The sequence below is a fragment of the Salvelinus sp. IW2-2015 genome, linkage group LG26, assembly GCF_002910315.2.
Source record: "Salvelinus sp. IW2-2015 linkage group LG26, ASM291031v2, whole genome shotgun sequence".
NCBI classification, from domain to species: domain Eukaryota; kingdom Metazoa; phylum Chordata; class Actinopteri; order Salmoniformes; family Salmonidae; genus Salvelinus; species Salvelinus sp. IW2-2015.
Window position 1 is genome coordinate 19,194,648 of NC_036866.1, and position 18,284 is coordinate 19,212,931.

The 18,284-nt window shown below is 42.6% G+C and overlaps 1 protein-coding gene across 1 annotated transcript in view; it reads right to left on the reverse strand.

The window, feature by feature from the left end:
* Window positions 1-18,284, reverse strand: part of LOC111953069 (cadherin-13-like) — a 692,508-nt gene that overhangs the window by 477,484 nt on the left and 196,740 nt on the right. The window contains exon 2 of the mRNA XM_070435180.1: window positions 15,646-15,763. Within this exon, the coding sequence (XP_070291281.1) occupies window positions 15,646-15,763 (118 nt within the window). The remainder of the gene's footprint in view (window positions 1-15,645; window positions 15,764-18,284) is intronic.

Sequence of the window (18,284 nt, forward strand, 5' to 3'; positions counted from 1 at the left end):
TATGAGATGCCATTGTAAGTGAAACACTTGGGCTCTCGAGTGGCGCAGTGGTCTAAGGCACTGCATCTCAGTGCAAGAGTTTGTCACTAAAGTCCCTGGTTCAAATCTAGGCTGTATCACATCAGACTGTGATTGMGAGTCTCATAGAGTGGTGCACAATTGTCTGGGTTAGGCTGACATTGTAAATAAGAATTTGTTCTGAACTGACTTGCCTAGTTAAAAAAAGGTTATAATTAAATGTCTTCTACATAGTTTTTTTTCTCTATGAGACATCAACTGGTGAGAACTTGAGCTCCTACTTGAGCTCCAACTTTAGTTATGGCACAGTAAAAGTGATTTCTATTGCAGTGCTGCCTAAAGTGCTGAGAAGTCAAAATTGGTAGAAATGTGAGTGGCTGCCTTTGGTTTGTGATTTTGCTGGGATGTGTTTGAAAGTGACACTCTAAATCCCACTGGTAGTGGGGTTCTGTATCAGAATACAGTTCGTTTTTGTACCATCACATTTTATTTCAGCGAGGTATAATGCCTTACTGATACTGGAGCTCATGTTGAGTTGGTGAGAGTGTGCTCAGAGAGATTACAGGATCAATTTCATTGGGTTTTCATAAATTGAGCGACATTACATTTTTTATTCATTACCAAACAGAGGAGATATACATTTCCAATCTGCCCAACTCTAAAACTCCAGCACAAAAACTAACATACCTGATTGAACTACTCTCCACATCGCTAATATGAAAGCACTCAAAGTCTATTCTATTACAGGGTCTCTATTACTTTTTCCATTTAAAAGCAAATTATTTCATTTTGAGTTTTGCTTTTCAGACCAAGCTTACCGCGAGAAAAGGTTAACTATGCCTTCAAAGAATATGCTGAAGAATTGAAAGAATACGCTCACCTCACATAACATCTAGGTTCAATACATTGGACTTTTCTATGTCCAACTAATTTAGAGTCAGACAGAAAGCTGAAAGCTGCCTACTATACCAGAAGCACAATGAGTCTGGAACAGTGTGTTTTATAGAGTATGCTATTCCGAGGACGTCTGATCATGTATGTATGCTTAACATCACTTCATCAGTTAGGCAGGACAGGGGCGGAATGGGACAGGGGCGGTGGCGGTGATAACTTCATCTTTATTCACGCCATCCGCTCTCTGCACATTTGCTTATGGATTTCCATTTGCATTTCTGACATCAATTATTCATGTAATTAGATGTTGTCCATCTGGAAGTAATGGTACTTGAGTGTGAATGTGACTGTGTCTGTTGGTCGCTGCCTAGTTTCTAACAGAACCCATTAGAAAGATGAATGTCCTTGACCTAGGCCTTCCCAAACATGTAGCGGCCCTCTACATACCGCCCCTATCCTGGTAATTACAGGACTTCCCTGCCTGAATACGGGCGAGGGATAGGAGTGCAGCTGGGCCGATTTAAATAAATCTGCATGTGTCACCTACAGAGCCAGCACCCAGCCTGAGTCAGTGTCTCTCTGACTGGCTCACTGCACAGCCTCACTACAAAGCCTACCTGCAGCTCACAGGGGCTCAGTCTGCTTTGTGCTGCAGTGTCTAATGAATCTGACTGCATCCCTCTATCCCTGATTCCCTGCAGTCTGAGTGCTTATGCTATAGCCAAGCATACTAACTCTTTATCTTCTTGCTAAACTATTTCAGCAACCGTGCATCTCTTCCAATTGGGCTAGAAGATATTTTAGACAAAAGCTGTGTGTCAAAGCTTTTTTTCATTGAGAATGTGTGCACAAGGATGTGTGTCTCGGGGGAAGGTGTGTTGTGAAGTAAACTATCTACTCGTCTGTGTGAGGAAATGTTTGTGCGCTAACCCCCCATGGTGTGTTGTGTTTCTGCTGACAGGAGCATATTCAAGGTAATGGAAGTGTACTGCTGTCCCAGAGCGGTGCACTAAAACTGAACTATGCTCTGTCTCGCTGGACCTCACGATTACAAAATGCCTCACTGCTTCTCCCAATCAAGCAAAATGAAATAAAAAATATTGAAAGACAAAACTTGGGCAGAGTCGTCATGTTACGGTAGAGAATATAAAATATGTTTTGTTGTAATGAAAAAGCAGCACTCCCTCTGCAGTGCCACTTCAGAAGTGTGTTCTATAGTCAAATGCCACTATGAACCATGACTTTTCAGTCATTAATGAAATGTCAGGCTGTGACTGCATGTACATACACACGCCACACTAATTTATCACTAACGAGACTAATTAAATCTTTAAGTGAAACTGACAGCATTTTAGCAACATCAAGTCCTATAAAATATGTTCATATACATACAGAGGAATATGACACCTTTTTTATGTTGATAAGCGAGTACTGAGATATGGTCATTTTCAAGTTTTCATACTTTCATATAATGTTTGGGAATGACGTAGTGTAAGGCATTTGTGAAAATTCTATAGCAATATAGAGTGGGAAAGAGGCCGTTCATTTGGACAATATATAGACACTGCAGTAAATAAAACCTAATCAAATCAAATTTTATTAGTCACATACACATGGTTAGCAGATGTTAATGCGAGTGTAGCGAAATGCTTGTGCTTCTAGTTCCGACAATGCAGTAATAACCAACAAGTAATCTAACCTAACAATTCCACAACTACTACCTTATACACACACAAGTGTAAAGGGATAAAGAATATGTACATAAAGATATATGAATGAGTGGTGGTACAGAACGGCATAGGCAAGATGCAGTAGATGGTATTAGAGTACGGTATATACATATGAGAGAGTACTGTAGGGTATGTAAACATAAAGTGGCATAGTTTAAAGTGGCTAGTGGTACATGTATTACATAAAGATGGCAAGATGCAGTAGATGATATAGAGTACAGTATATACATATACATATGAGATGGGTAATGTAGGGTATGTAAACATTATATTAAGTGGCATTGTTTAAAGTGGCTAGTGGTACATTTTTACATAATTTCCATCAATTTTAAAGTGGCTGGAGGTGAGTCATATGTTGGCAGCGGCCGCTAAATGTTAGTGGTGGCTGTTTAACAGTCTGATGGCCTTGAGATAGAAGCTGTTTCAGTCTCTGCGTCCCTGCTTTGATGCACCTGTACTGTCCTCGCCTTCTGGATGATAGCGGGGTGAACAGGCAGTGGCTTGGGTGGTTGTTGTCCTTGATGATCTTTATCTTTATGGCCTTCCTGTGACATCGGGTGGTGTAGGTGTCCTGGAGGGCAGGTAGTTTGCCCCCGGTGATGCGTTCTGCAGACCTCACTACCCTCTGGAGAGCCTTACGGTTGTGGGCGGAGCAGTTGCCGTACCAGGCGGTGATACAGCCCGACAGGATGCTCTCGATTGTGCATCTGTAGAAGTTTGTGAGTGCTTTTGGTGACAAGCCGAATTTCTTCAGCCTCCTGAGGTTGAAGAGGCGCTGCTGCGCCTTCTTCACGACGCTGTCTGTGTGGGTGGACCAATTCAGTTTGTCCGTGATGTGTACACCGAGGAACTTAAAACTTTCCACCTTCTCCACTACTGACCCGTCGATGTGGATAGGGGGTGCTCCCTCTGCTGTTTCCTGAAGGCCACAATCATCTCCTTTGTTTTGTTGACGTTGAGTGTGAGGTTATTTCCTGACACCACACTCCGAGGGCCCTCACCTCCTCCCTGTAGGCCGTCTCGTCGTTGTTGGTAATCAAGCCTACCACTCTAGTGTCATCCGCAAACTTGATTATATGAGTTGGAGGCGTGCATGGCCACGAGTCGTGGGTGAACAGGGAGTACAGGAGAGGGCTCAGAACGCACCCTTGTGGGGCCCCAGTGTTGAGGATCAGCGGGGTGGAGATGTTGTTACCTACCCTCACCACCTGGGGGCGGCCCGTCAGGAAGTCCAGGACCCAGTTGCACAGGGCGGGGTCGAGACCCAGGGTCTCGAGCTTGATGACGAGTTTGGAGGGTACTATGGTGTTAAATGCTGAGCTGTAATCGATGAACAGCATTCTCACATAGGTATTCCTCTTGTCCAGATGGGTTAGGGCAGTGTGCAGTGTGGTTGCGATTGCGTCGTCTGTGGACCTATTGGGTCGGTAAGCAAATTGGAGTGGGTCTAGGGTGTCGGTAGGGTGGAGGTGATATGGTCCTTGACTAGTCTCTCAAAGCACTTCATGATGACGGAAGTGAGTGCTACGGGCGGTAGTCGTTTAGCTCAGTTACCTTAGCTCTTGGGAACAGGAACAATGGTGGCCCTCTTGAAGCATGTGGGAACAGCAGACTGGGATAAGGATTGATTGAATATGTCCGTAAACACACCAGCCAGCTGGTCTGCGGGCAGGCTCTTGAGACGCGGCTGGGAATGCCGTCTGGGCCTGCAGCCTTGCGAGGGTTAACACGTTTAAATGTTTTACTCACCTCGGCTGCAGTGAAGGAGAGCCCGCAGGTTTTGGTAGGGGGCTCTCCTTAAAAGCATGTCAGTCTTGTCTAGGACCGGACTCTACACAGACTGGTGCGCCGTAGCCAATCAGAGCTACAGTAGGCCTATATGCAAATAAGCCATTTGCCACATGGGCCTGCCATCATTCACTTTGAACTGGACTGTGTGTTTGCAGGCAGTAGCAACAGCATGAATTTAGATCATTAGAAAGCATTCACTAAAAGCCACATAATACACCTGAATGAATTTCTGCAAATATGTGACCCAATTCAGGACACTAGGCATATGTCGCAAGTCACCACTTCACAGGAGAGCCGTTTGAATGTACTTTTTTTTAATTATCAAAATGCGTTTTTYGCAGAAATGCCTTCTCGAACATGTGAACTTCCATGTGCTAAAGCTTAAGAGGGTGTGAACGATGCTGAATGGGTSTAGACAAAGAAGAGCGCTTCACTAGATACCAAAGCATTCAAAGGCAATTTTCTCAAATGCAGTGTATGGTATACCATGTTGTAGCTCTGAGTCTCTACTTTTATCCAATGTAAAAAATAWAAAAAAATWAACATTTTTCTACATAAGACCGAATCCAGGTGGTGAGTTACATGTAAATACCAGGAGAGCCCTCTTACATTTGGTAACTTTACAGTCCTATTGATCAAACAATCATGAAAAGGTAGGCTCTCTCTACCACAGTAATGTACAGGGGTGCAACTTTCACTGTGGATGGGGCACATTCTGAAATTGCATTTTTGTCATTGGAATGTGATACAAAACGAGGCAACGGTGTGCTTTAGGATCATGCGGACACCTCCGAGCTAGGCTGTTTGGAGTGTTTTCTGACTGAATAAAAAATMTCAATGTATGTCCCCCCACTTATTAAACCAAAGTTGTGGCCCTGGTTATGCACATAAAAAAAAACAAGATCAACAATGAATGTTAGCAGGAGCGAGATGAGCTACAATCTAACGAGGGAACAGTAGACAAACCCTCTCAAACTTTTTTTGCTTTTACAGTGCCTTCAGAAAGTATGCATACCTCTGGACTTTTTTCACATTTTGTTGTGTTACAGRCCGAATTCAAAATTYATTACATTTTTTTTAAACATATCATCCATCTACTCACAATACCCCATAATGACAAAGTGAAAACACCTTTTTAGAATTTGTTGTAAATGTATTGAAAATATAATACAGAAATGTCTCATTTACTTAAGTAGTCAAACCCCTGAATCAATACATGTTAGAATCAATCACCTTTGGCAGTGATTACAGCTGTGCGTCTTTCTGGGTCTCTAAAAGCTTTACACACAGTGGTTCCTCATTTAAAAGCTGCATAATAAGGCAGTATAGCGTGCAGTATGCTGTGGTACAATTCGGTGTATCGCAGTGCTTGCCGTTAATACTAATTTCTTATCACCAGAGGGCACATGTGACGAAGAAGTCCGTCACTGGCCGCGGGCAGCGTTTGGTACACTAACACACACACATCGCCTCTCCCTGCTCCGTTATCAGCTACGTTAACAATGTGGGTCGACACACAAGTTAACTTCGCTGTCTTAGTACATACATTATACTTTATTGTTACCTCCCATCAGTAACAGTTTATGGTATAAAGAATATACAGACAAGCGTTCATGTTTAATTTAAGCAACGTTTATTGTACTTATTAATGTTATGGATGAGCGTGTTGTTTGTTTGGTTCTGTTCCTCTCTCTCCATCTCTGTAGCTTCCAGGTATACTGGGATAAGGACCAGAGCTACGGCAATCGGGCTGGCTTTGTAGTGCCTGTCCCGAATGGCTCGTTCATGTAAATGGGCATATTGAAAGACACCATGTCAGTAGTGATGTGATTTTGWAATTGTATTATATTGTTATATTGTATCATGAGAAACAGATTGCAGAGGTGCAATGTATATAATTCATGATGTTTAGCTGAGTGGAAAATGTAGGCTTTGATGATGGTAATTGCTTAATCAATTAGTACTTGGTATGTTCTGATGGGAGGGGCTTCCTCTACAAAATGAGCCTCTGAACTGTCCGTTTACCTTGGGAACGTTATTTTTCCAAACATAAAGATTCTGCCCCCTAGCTGAAAGAAGTTAAAGTGTACTGTTAGCTAGTTAGCTGGCTGGCTAGCTAACGTTACGTGTAGGATCTGCGTAGTAATATTATTTGTACCTCAGAGCCATTTACTTTGCTAATTATAGCATAATATTAGCTAGCTAACATTGAACTTGATTGGTTAGCTACCTGCAGATTCATGCAGGGTAGTAATGTTATTGTAAGGTTCTGCTTTTCTTTTCTTAGTCAACTTTGTCTTCCTTTTCTTTGTGCTCTTGAATGTAGCCCTGTTTCTTTGTATTCTGGAACGTAGCCATGTCTTTCATTTTTGTTCATTGATTTCACCTGTGTTCGTTTCTCAACTCGTCTCATCAGCTCCCTATTTAGTTTCTGTTAGTATGGTTGTGAGAGAGTTTTTTTTTGACTGCCTACCTGTGTTCGACCATTGCCTGCCTGTGACCACGATTCCTGCCTTCTGCGAAGGCTTAATAAACATCTGCCGCGTTCTGCGCGTGAATCTACACCTTTTTCTCCCTGAGTATTCATTACAGTTATGAGTTTGGGATTATGGTTCATTGTTTAGCTTGCTAGCTACATATCTAAACAATAGACTCCACTATGTAAGTAACTATTCAATAGAATGTTTATTGCGACAAATTTTGATAGACAAAGCTGGAAAATTCACCCTGGCGATCTACTCTAATTTCAGAGCAGTCTCGTCTGAGTGTGCCAGAGCGCAGAATAACTGACAAATTTTACAAATGCTCAACACTCATTGAGTATGGCCGGTTTCAGTAAACGTTGGCAAAAACATGTAATTAAATTGTTGCAAGCAGCACYGTTGCAGTCACCAACACTCTGGATAACATAGCAGCCTAACCAGCTCTGCTAGGGTGAGTAAAATGGTCAGAGTGAGCTGTTCGTTTGTGTCTGGYAGMAGCTAGCAAGCTAGCCACCGTTAGCCAGTCAGCTTGGTTGCTTGACTGCAATTGTTAGGTCAGAACGCTTGGATCAACCATACTCCTCGGCCAGAGCATCCAGTGTATGCTCCGAGAGCGAAACATTGAATTTACGAACGGATAATCTGACCATGCCAAGTTTTAGAACACCCAGAGCACACTCTGGCACTCCAGATTAAATTTACAAACACACCCGTATGTCATGGATCCCCCCGGTACTGCTGCTCATTCTGTTCACCAGCTCCGGAGGTCTACGTCACCAGCCTTCTAGGCGTCACTGAACTGGATTCATTACCACCAACCCCGGACTGTCTTGTTTCATTAAGCACACCTGGTTCCCATTCTCCCTGATTAGTATGTGTATATGTGCCCTCTGTTCCCCATTGTCCTTGCTGGTTATTGTTACCATGTCCGTTGGTCGTGTGAGTCATTGTGCTATCGTATCGGCTTCCATGCTACGTGTTGTTGTGCACTTGTTTTACGGGTCTCATCCTGTGTATTATTTAGAGGTCTACACTTCGCTTTTCTGTTTGGGTGGAGAAAAAGTAACCCCCTATTACGTATTCCTGCGCATGTCTCCAATCATTATACACCATGACACCGTATTATAAGCCAGTCTTTGAAATCTTTGTTTCACATGTGAATCCTTAAAGAGATGGGTGGGGCTAAAGCTTAAGAGGGTGTGAACAATGCTGAATGTGTGTAGACAAAGAAGAGCTCTCCAGTAGGTTCCAAAACATTCAAAGGCCATTTTCTCAAAAGTAAGGTTACAAGTTTATCAACTTTAACAGGATAAAGTTTCCCATTGTTCCTCAACTGCAGTGTATGATAATTTTCTAACTCTAAGTCTCTACTTTTACCCAACATTTTTTTTTTTTTATGTTGCTACATAAGACCGAATCGAGACGGTCAGTCACATGTCTATATGGCATCAATACGTTTTGGCTTGAGAAACTGACAATACGACAATCCAACAAATACAGTACCAGTCAAAAGTTGACACCTACTCATTCAAGGGTTTTTCTATATTTTTTACTATTTTACTATGATAGTGAAGACATCAAAACTATGAAATAACACATTTGGAATCATGTAGTAACCAAAAAAGTGTTCAACAAAATCAAAATATATTTTATATTTTACATTCTTCAAAATAGCCACCCTTTGCCATGACGACAGCTTTGCTCACTCTTGGCATTCTCTCAACCAGCATCATGAGGAATGCTGCTTTTCCAACAGTTGCCACATATGTTGAGCACTTGTTGGCTGGTTTTCCTTCACTCTGCAGTTCAACTCATCCTAAACCATCTCAATTGGGTTGAGGTCGGTTGATTGTGGAGGCCAGGTCATCTGATGCAGCACTCCATCACTCTCTTTCTTGGTCAAATAGCCCTTACACAGCCTGGAGGTGTGGTTTGGGTCATTGTCCTMTTGAAAAACAATGGGATGGCAGATCGCTGCAGAATGCTGTGGTAGCCATGCTGGTTAAGTTTGCCTTGAATTTTAAATACCCAGCAAAGCACCCCCACACCATCACACCTCCCCCTCCATGCTTCACTGTGGGAACCACARATGCAGAGATCATCCGTTCACTTAATCTGCGTCTCACAAAGACATGGCAGTTGGAYCCAAAAATCTTAGTTTGATTTATCAGACCAAAGGACTGGTCTAATGTCCATTTGCACGTGTTTCTTGGCCCAAGCAAGTCTCTTCTTCTTATTGGTGTCCTTTTAGTAGTGGTTTCTTTGCATTAATTGGACCATGAAGGCCTGATTCACGCAGTCTCCTCTGATGTTGATGTTGAGATGTGTCTGTTACTTGAACTTTGAAGCATTTATTTGGGCTGCAATTTCTGAGGCTGGTAACTCTAATGAACTTATCCTCTGCAGCAGAGGTAACTCTTGGTCTTCCTTGCCTGTGGTGGTCCTCGTCAGAGCCAGTTTCATCATAGCGCTTGATGGTTTTTGCGACTGCACTTGAAGAAACTTTCAGAGTTCTTGAAATATTCTGTATTGACTGACCTTCATGTCTTAAAGTAATGGACTGTCGTTTCTCTTTGCTTATTTGAGCTCTTTTTGCCATAATATGGACTTGGTCTTTTACCAAATATGGTTATCTTCTGTATACTTCCCCTAACTTGTCACAACACAACTGATTGACTCAAACGCATGAAGAAGGAAAGAAATTCCACAAATTAACTTTTAAAAAGGCTCGTGTTAATTGAAATGCATACCAGGTGACTACATCATGAAGCTGGTTGAGAGAATGCCAAGAGTGTGCAAAGCTGTCATCAAGGCAAAGGGTGGCTGCTTTGAAGAATCTCAAATTTAAAATAATTTTGATTTGTTAAACACTTTTTTGGTCACTACATGATTTCATATGTGTTATTTCATAATTTTGATGTCTTCCCTAAAATAGTTTAAAAAAATAGAAAACCCTGGTATTAAGTAAGTGTGTCCAAACTTTTGTCTGGTACAGTACATCAATCATCTCAGCAACATTTTACTCGCGGTCGTGGAGCTGGTGGGGAAGTATCACTGAAATGTAGTTGAAGTAAACATCTGAATTTTGAAAAAGTATTTTATTTTATATCAAATAATTAACATTATTTTATTAATGAAAACACAAAGATGTTGATTAACAAATACTTTGATATTTAAATCCCTACCTATTATATGGTTTATTTGCTGATTTATTTTATTTTTTCAATTAAAAACTATACCCTTAACCAGCATTCTCTGTAGACACACAGAYGCACTTACTTACGGTAATTGAGGGGGATTTTTCACACGTAGGKCAGACTAATTTYTTACTAATTGATTACCGGTATTTATCCTTTGTCACACTAATGTAAAGTGTGAAAAGCGATAATACTGTTTGTGCTTGCCTGGCTGAGTGAATGAGCTGATTTCAGGGATAAAGTGAACAAACTAAGAAACCAATGGCAAAGTTACTGTTGAAGCTTTTTCATTTATTTATTAAGGCATGGCCATTTAGAAGGCCATTTTTCAATATAAAGCTATATTTGGCAGCATAAAGCTGAGCATCATTCATCATTCATGACTGTCATTCAAAATAAGTTATAGTATAATGCAGGGTTAAAGACATTCTTTCTGATCGGCTTTAGCATATGCAGTCTCTCTCGCTACAGCTCATTTTGTTTGAACTATTGTGTGGATTATAATAAATGTACATATATGTAGGGGTTGATGCATTTTTTTGCAAGGGCAAGTTGTGTCTATTATATTGAGTTAGAAATGTAAAACTTTAGAGGACTTAAGCCTCAAATGCATTTCAAGTTTGCCCTTTTTGGCCTGTACAGGCTTCCTTTTTTTCACAGTTTAGTTTTGTTGAATAACTACCATGTTGTTGATCCATCCTCAGTTTTCTCTTATGACTGCAATTAAAATGTTTTAAAGTCACCATTTGCCTCATGGTGAAATCCCTGAGCGGTATCCTTCTCTGGCAACTGAGTTAGGAAGGAGACCTGTATCTTTGTAGTGACTGGGTGTATTGATACACCATCCAAAGTGTAATTAATAACTACACCATGCTCGAAGGGATATTCAATGTCTGCTTGTTTGTTTTTTACCCAAAATTGCACTGATAAACGATGGGGAATAGTAGCGAGCTTGTCCTACTGCAGCTTGCCTGCCAATGCATGCTTGTCCCAACCCACGTTTTGACAACTGAATGAGAACTTGCCTGCCTGCCAGCCCATTTGATCGATTCTAAATATGAAAATGTGGAAGATGGCACCGGAGGGGATGGCTGCCGTTTTATTGGCTCTTAATCAACTGTGCTATTTAGTTTTCTTTCGCGTTGTTAATAACTTGTTTTGTACATAATGTTGCTGCTACTGTCTCTTATGACCGAAAAGAGCTACGGGACGTCAGAACTGCAATTACTCACCTCGAATTGGACAAAGAGTTTTTCTTTAATGAGTCGGATGGGAAACATATACTCCAAACACCTGAACAGGCRCTCATCCCGTCATTCGCTGGAGAAGGAAACGGAGATGCCTTGTGAGGATCGGCGACGAGTGGCTAATCTGTCTTTGCCTTCCATACTGCTAGCTAATGTTCAATTGCTGGAAAATAAATGCGACGAACTAAGAGCGGTAAAACAAATTTATCAGCATGTTAAATGTGCAACCAGACAGAGGGAAAAAACTCTACACCACCTTTACTCCACACAGAAACACGTACAAAGCTCTCCCTCGCTCTCCATTTGGCAAATCTGACCATAATTATATCCTCCTGATTCCTGCTTACAAGCAAAAATTAAAGCAGGAAGCACCTGTGACTCGGTCTATTAAAAAGTGGTCAGATGAAGCAGATGCTAAACTACAGGACTGTTTTGCTAGCACAGACTGGAATATGTTCCCGGGATTCTTCTGAAGGCATTGAGGAGTACACCACATCAGTCACTGGCTTCATCAATGACGTCGTCCCCACAGTGACTGTACGTACATACCCCAACCAGAAGTCATGGATTACAGGAAATATTTGCACTGAGCTAAATGGTAGAGTTGCCGCTTTCAAGGAGCGGAAATCTAACCAGGAAGCTTAAAAGAAATCCCGCTATGCACTCCGACGAACCATCAAACAGGAAAAGCTTCAATACAGGACTAAGATCGAATCGTAATACAAGTGCTCCGACGTTCGTCTGATGTGGCAGGGCTCGCAAACTATTAGACTACAAAGGGAAGCACAGCCGAGAGCTGCCCAATGACACGAGCCTACCAGACGAGCTAAATAACTTATATGCTCACTTCGAGGCAAGTAACACTGAAACATGCATGAGAGCAGCTGTTCCGGGCGACTGTGTGATCAGGCTCTCCGCAGCCAATGTAAGACCTTTAAACAGGTCAACATTCACAAGGCCGCAGGGCCAGACGGATTACAAGGACGTGTACTCTGAGCATGCGCTGACCAACTGGCAAGTGTCTTCACTGACATTTTCAACCTCTCCCTGTCTGAGTCTGTAATACCAACATGTTTCAAGCAGACCACCATAGTCCCTGTGCCCAAGAACACTAAGGTAAACTGCCTAAATGACTACTGACCTGTAGCACTCACATCTGTAGCCATGAAATGCTTTGAAAGGCTGGTCACGGCTCACATCAACACCATTATCCCAGAAACCCTAGACCCACTCCAATTTGCATACCGCACCAACAGATCCACAGATGATGCCATCTCTATTGCACTCCACACTGCCCTTTCACACCTGAACAAAAGGAACACCTACGTGAGAATGCTATTAATCGACTACAGCTCAGCGTTCAACACCATAGTGCCCTCAAAACTAATCACTAAGCTAAGGACCCTGGGACTAAACACCTCCCTCTGCAACTGGATCCTGGACTTCCTGACCTGTCCCCAGGTGTTAAGGGTAGGGAACAACACATCTGCCACGCTGATCCTCAACACGGGGGCCCCTCAGGGGTGCGTGCTCAGTCCCCTCCTGTACTCCCTGTTCACTCATGACTGCACGGTGAGGCATGACTCCAACACCACCATTAAGTTTGCCAATGACACAACAGTGGTAGGTAGGCCTGATCACCGACAATGATGAGCGCCTATAGGGAGGAGTTCAGAAACCTGACCATGTGGTGCAAGGACAACAACCTCTCCCTCAACGTGATCAAGACAAAGGAGAAGATTGTGGACTACAGGAAAAGGAGGACCGAGCACGCCCCCATTCTCATCGACGGGGCTGTAGTGGAGCAGGTTGAGAGCTTCAAGTTCCTTGGCGTCCACATCACCAACAAACTAACATGCTCCAAGCACACCAAGTCAGTCATGAAGAGCGCACGACAAAACCTATTCCCCCTCAGAAGACTGAAAAGATTTGGCAAGGTTCCTCAGATCCTCAAAAGGTTTTACATCTACACCATTGAGAGCATCCTGACCGATTGCATCACTGCCAGGTATGGAAACTGCTCAGCCTCCGACCACAAGGCACTACAGAGGGTAGTGCGTACGGCCCAGTACATCACCGGGGCCAAGCCTCCTGCCATCCAGGACCTCCATACCAGGTTGTGTCAAAGACTCCAGCCACCCTAGTCATAGACTGTTCTCTCTGCTACCGCACGGCAAGCGGTACCAGAGCACCAAGTCTAGGTCCAAGAGGCTTCTACCCCCAAGCCATAAGACTCCTGAACAGCTAATCAAATGGCTAACCCCCCCCCTCCCCACACCCTTCTATGCTGCTATTGCTCTATGTTATTATCTATGCATAGTCACTTTAATAACTCTACCTACATGTACATAATACCCCGACACCGGTGACCCGGCACATTGAGTCTGTACCGGCACTCCCTGTATATAGCCCCACTATTGTTATTTACTGGTGCTCTTTAATTATTTGTTCATCTTATCTCTTACTTTTTTGGCAGGGTATTTTCTTAAAACGGCATTGTTGGTTAAGGGGTTTTAAGTAAGCATTTCACTAAGGTCTACACCTGTTGTATTCGGCACATGTGACAAATACAATTTGATTTGAAATACATTTGACAACTAAGAGATATGCTAACTGTGGATAAGCTGTTGAAGTTCAGCATAGCTAGCTAGCAAAGTGATTCACATTTCTTGCTAGCTATCCAGATGACACTTGCATCTCTAGCTGTAGCCACCGAAAACGATATGGGGGGGAAAAGTRGGCCACTCACCCATTCGTCCAATGACATCCTCCCAGCAGCTAGTTAGCTAGCTAACATTAGGCTCTGTGTTTTTAGCTTGCTAAATAAATAGCTACATAAATAGATAAACTAGCCTATTAGCCAAGTAATGACTGACTTGTTTGATTGTATTGACCTTCCCAGCCTTTGTTACATTTGTCTGTTTTTGTCCAAAATATTGAGTTATTTAACTGAAACAGTGAATCCTGAATGGCTMGAGGCAGCAAACAAATGTATTTGTGAATTATCTATTTTAATCATGCATTGAGCTGCATCCATCTATTCTGCCAACAATGACTTACTCTACGTCATGGAATTTGTCAAGTATAACCTACTTTAAAAACCTTTAATAAAGTTGGTTTTGTAGCATAAACTGGGAATTTGATACTTTTAAATGATATTAGGTTTGTTTCATATTTGATACGTTTTTAAAACGCTGTCATTTCCACTTTAATGACTCATTCTCACCATTGCAATCTTTCATTGTTGCTGAGAAGAAACACCACACTCATGCTGCTGTGTACCCTGTTGGCATCCCTGTCAATCTCAGAGGACCTAGAACATAAGCAAGCAACCATAACTAATCTCTCTGAGTAGTAGGAAGCTAGCTAGCAGACATGGCTAGAAATCCCGCTGGAGATGGAGACCAGCAGGCAGACATTACTGCCGATCCCACAGGAGCCGAGGACCAGTGAATTGTGACAGTAATGAGGCGGGGGCTGTTGGAGGAAGAGAGGGAGGGATCTCCCAGTACAGGGCTCTGTGGAGGCCATATAGAAACACTGTCACAATGACCAGGCCTTCTCGCAACAGACTCAATAGAACTGCTGTATCTGTGGTGATGACCTTGGTCATGAACTCGATGACTCTCCTCTGAGATCAAATAAACTTCTGTAAAGAATTCCCTTCTTTCTAACATTCTGTAAAACATCTATATGTGTACTGAGGAGGATTGAGACCTCTCGAGATATTGAGCAAATTCCTGCGCAACAGTTAACATGCCAATCGGGCTGACTGTGTCCGTGTGATGTGTTTTTTTCCCCTCAACAGCAGAGTGTTTCTCAGTTAAAGACACCACAACTCACGGCAGCCTGCGGGTGAGAATCGCTTAGCAAGGTTTTGTAAACATCACACAATCAAGGAGAATAATTCATAAGCACAGTAACATTTTGTTGTTGTTGTGTTTGGAAACCATTGCTTCTATTTCCTGTTTTTAATAAGATTTTGCATGAATTATACTGAATGTTGGGAACATAACAGCCAGCCCACACAGAATCACCTCTTCTACAACCCCAGGGGAAACTGCCTGACGCTAGGAGCTAGACAATGAGCAACTAGATCTACAGTCTGCATGAAAATGTGTGTGCGCGTATGTCCGTGCATGCATATGTGTATGTGTCCATGAGTGAGACAGAGAAGGAAAGATAGATAACAGTAATTAAATACATTTGTATCTGAAGTGTTGTGCGCCTGCTTGACTTTCTCTAATCCTCCATATGTCAGGATGGTATCAGGTCTCTCACTCACTTTGTGTGAGAGGATGGTCCTTCTGGAAACCTCTGTTGTACTCCACCTGGTACTCCTTCACCTGAAAGCCAGGCACGCATCCCTTCTCCCCCTCCTCCTGGGTTCCAATATGGYCAACCTGACAGACAACAGAGAAGAGAAGGATAAAGCTCAAGTTCAACTTCAGGAAAACTGCTGTCTTCTCTGACGCATTTCTTTAATGATAATTAACATCATTAGCAGAAGACAGCGTCATTCTACTGCCAATGTTCGTCTATGGAGATTGCATGGCTGTGTGCTCAATTTTATACACCTGTCAGCAATGGGTGTGGCTGAAATAACCAAATCCACTAATTTGAAAGGGTGTCCAAATACTTTTGTATCTATAGTTTACATCCTTTAATAGGTGTCACTTCATCTCATCACTGTTCAGACAAGAGGTCATTCATGGGTTATGTGATATTATCACCACACGCACCCATTGGAGTGACATGGTGTCCTCCAACTTATTCCATTCACATTGTTTCATGCTGCAGCCATGACAATCGTCACAGTGCAGAGTTATTAACAGTTTCTGATGGTAGCTCCTCTGCAAAACAGTACAATAATGCTCTCATTGCACAGTCTGAAAAGTATCAACAGTGCACATATCATAACACCCCTGATAACACATCATATTGTGACTCACATGGATATTTTATTGGCATTTCAATTATTACATAACCTATAGTGCAACACAAAAAAAATCCTCTTTTAAATGTTATTTATTACAAGAGGGGAAAATGTCTGTTAGAATAAATACAGCCTCTTCAGGGACATTTTTAATCACTACTCCAGTCACTGGGTCCTCTCTGTTGTAGTTAAAGCAAACGTTCAATGTAATTAAGACATCGCTCAAAAATGTCAGAATGCTCCTTTCCGTCACTGTAATGGTTGACTGACTGGAGGAGAGAATAAGAGAGATCACAGAGAGATAACAGCAACTGCGCAGGTAGCCAGCCAGGTGGGGAAATTGACTGATGCTCTTTCTCACTCATCATCAGATCAGGGATATGGATGTGATAATTATGGGATATGATGCTGTTTTTTGATGACGTAAAGGTGATTTATTTAAATAAATTGGCCTGATTATCATGTAAGAGGCAGGAGATGTGCTAATAAATTAGTATTCCAGAGGTCATCATTATGCTGTACAGGTACATGAGTTTTCATACCACAGGGTGGCTATGGGGATGTGCAGTAATTGCACAGCAGGGGAATATACAGCAGAGGACTTCTTGCAGAATGCTGATGTCTGATTGTACATCTGGTATTGATGGTTGGTAACCATGAGTTTAGCAATCCTTATTAGAGGTTGGGGTCAATCAGAAACTGATTGTCATTTTGGATTGGCTAGATACCTGGACTGTGGGATCATGGCTAACCATTTAGCTATGCAGTAGTTTGGAAATGAGGTGTACAGTCTGCTAAGGATAATAAGGGGTTTGGCAGGGCCTCAGGTATAGAGCCCATTATATCTAATGTATCTGCTAATATTCACTATTTCCTGCCGGCCTCAAAATGTTATTTCAATTATATCTGGGGGCCTCTGTCAGAATAGATACAATTATTTTTAGTCACATTTATGGGCCAGCCGGCTTGACGAGGGCCTGACGACATGTAGTGACAAGGCTGTCACTGTTTCTCCACCTCAGCAGAGGATCAACAATATCAGACCAATTTAATAAGAAGTAAGACAACACAGTAAGAGCATCTCCAACAGCAGTACGGCAACTACATTAGGGGATAAGACCAAAGTGGCCGTATCGCCATGAGCTCGCCCGAGCATTTGCCAGGCGCAGCAGGAAGACAGCGCCATTTTGACAGATGTTCCAGTAAAAGACAGACAGAACGGTCATAATAGTCACTATACATCTGCCTGATGTGGTGAATAACCTTTCTACCCGGCCCCCTGCTCGGTCTTTGTTAAATTAACATTAAAATCTGAAAGATTAAGAGAAAATGTGGAGTCTTTTATGACAGAGTAACCATGCTGAGAGGAATATGCTGGAACGTGTGTGTGTATGAGCCTCTAGTGTGTGTGTGTGTGTGTGTGTGTGTGTGTGTGTGTGTGTGTGTGTTTGTGTGTGTGTGTGTGTGTGTGTGTGTGTGTGTGTGTGTGTGTGTGTGTGTGTGTGTGTGTGTGTGTGTGTGTGTGTGTGTGTGTGTGTGTGTGTGTGTGTGTGTGTGTGTGTGTGTGTGTGTGTGTGTGTGTGTGTGTGTGTGTGTGTGTGTGTGTGTGTGTGTGTGTGTGTGTGTGGTTGTGTACGCACGTGTGTGTATGAATTAATGTGTTAGTTGAGTGTGCAGTGCATCGGAGTGTGTCTGGGCAAGTGGGCATGGTGGATTTGGAAGTACTGTGGGCTTAGGGAACGGGATAAAAAAGTAATGAATGTAAAATATTTGTTTTATTTGCAGGTGCACAGTGCCTATGAACATAAGAGTGGGCAGCAGGTGTGAAAGAAAAGTTTGAGAGAGTGTGTGTGTGTGTGTGTTTGAAGTGAGATGGAAGAAAGCAAGACACATGGGTATTCTGCAGGCCTTCCTTCATCTGGAGGTGTCATTCTGCATTTGGGGAGCTTCACATTCTGTCTATGGAAACCACCTGCTGTCTGCTTTAG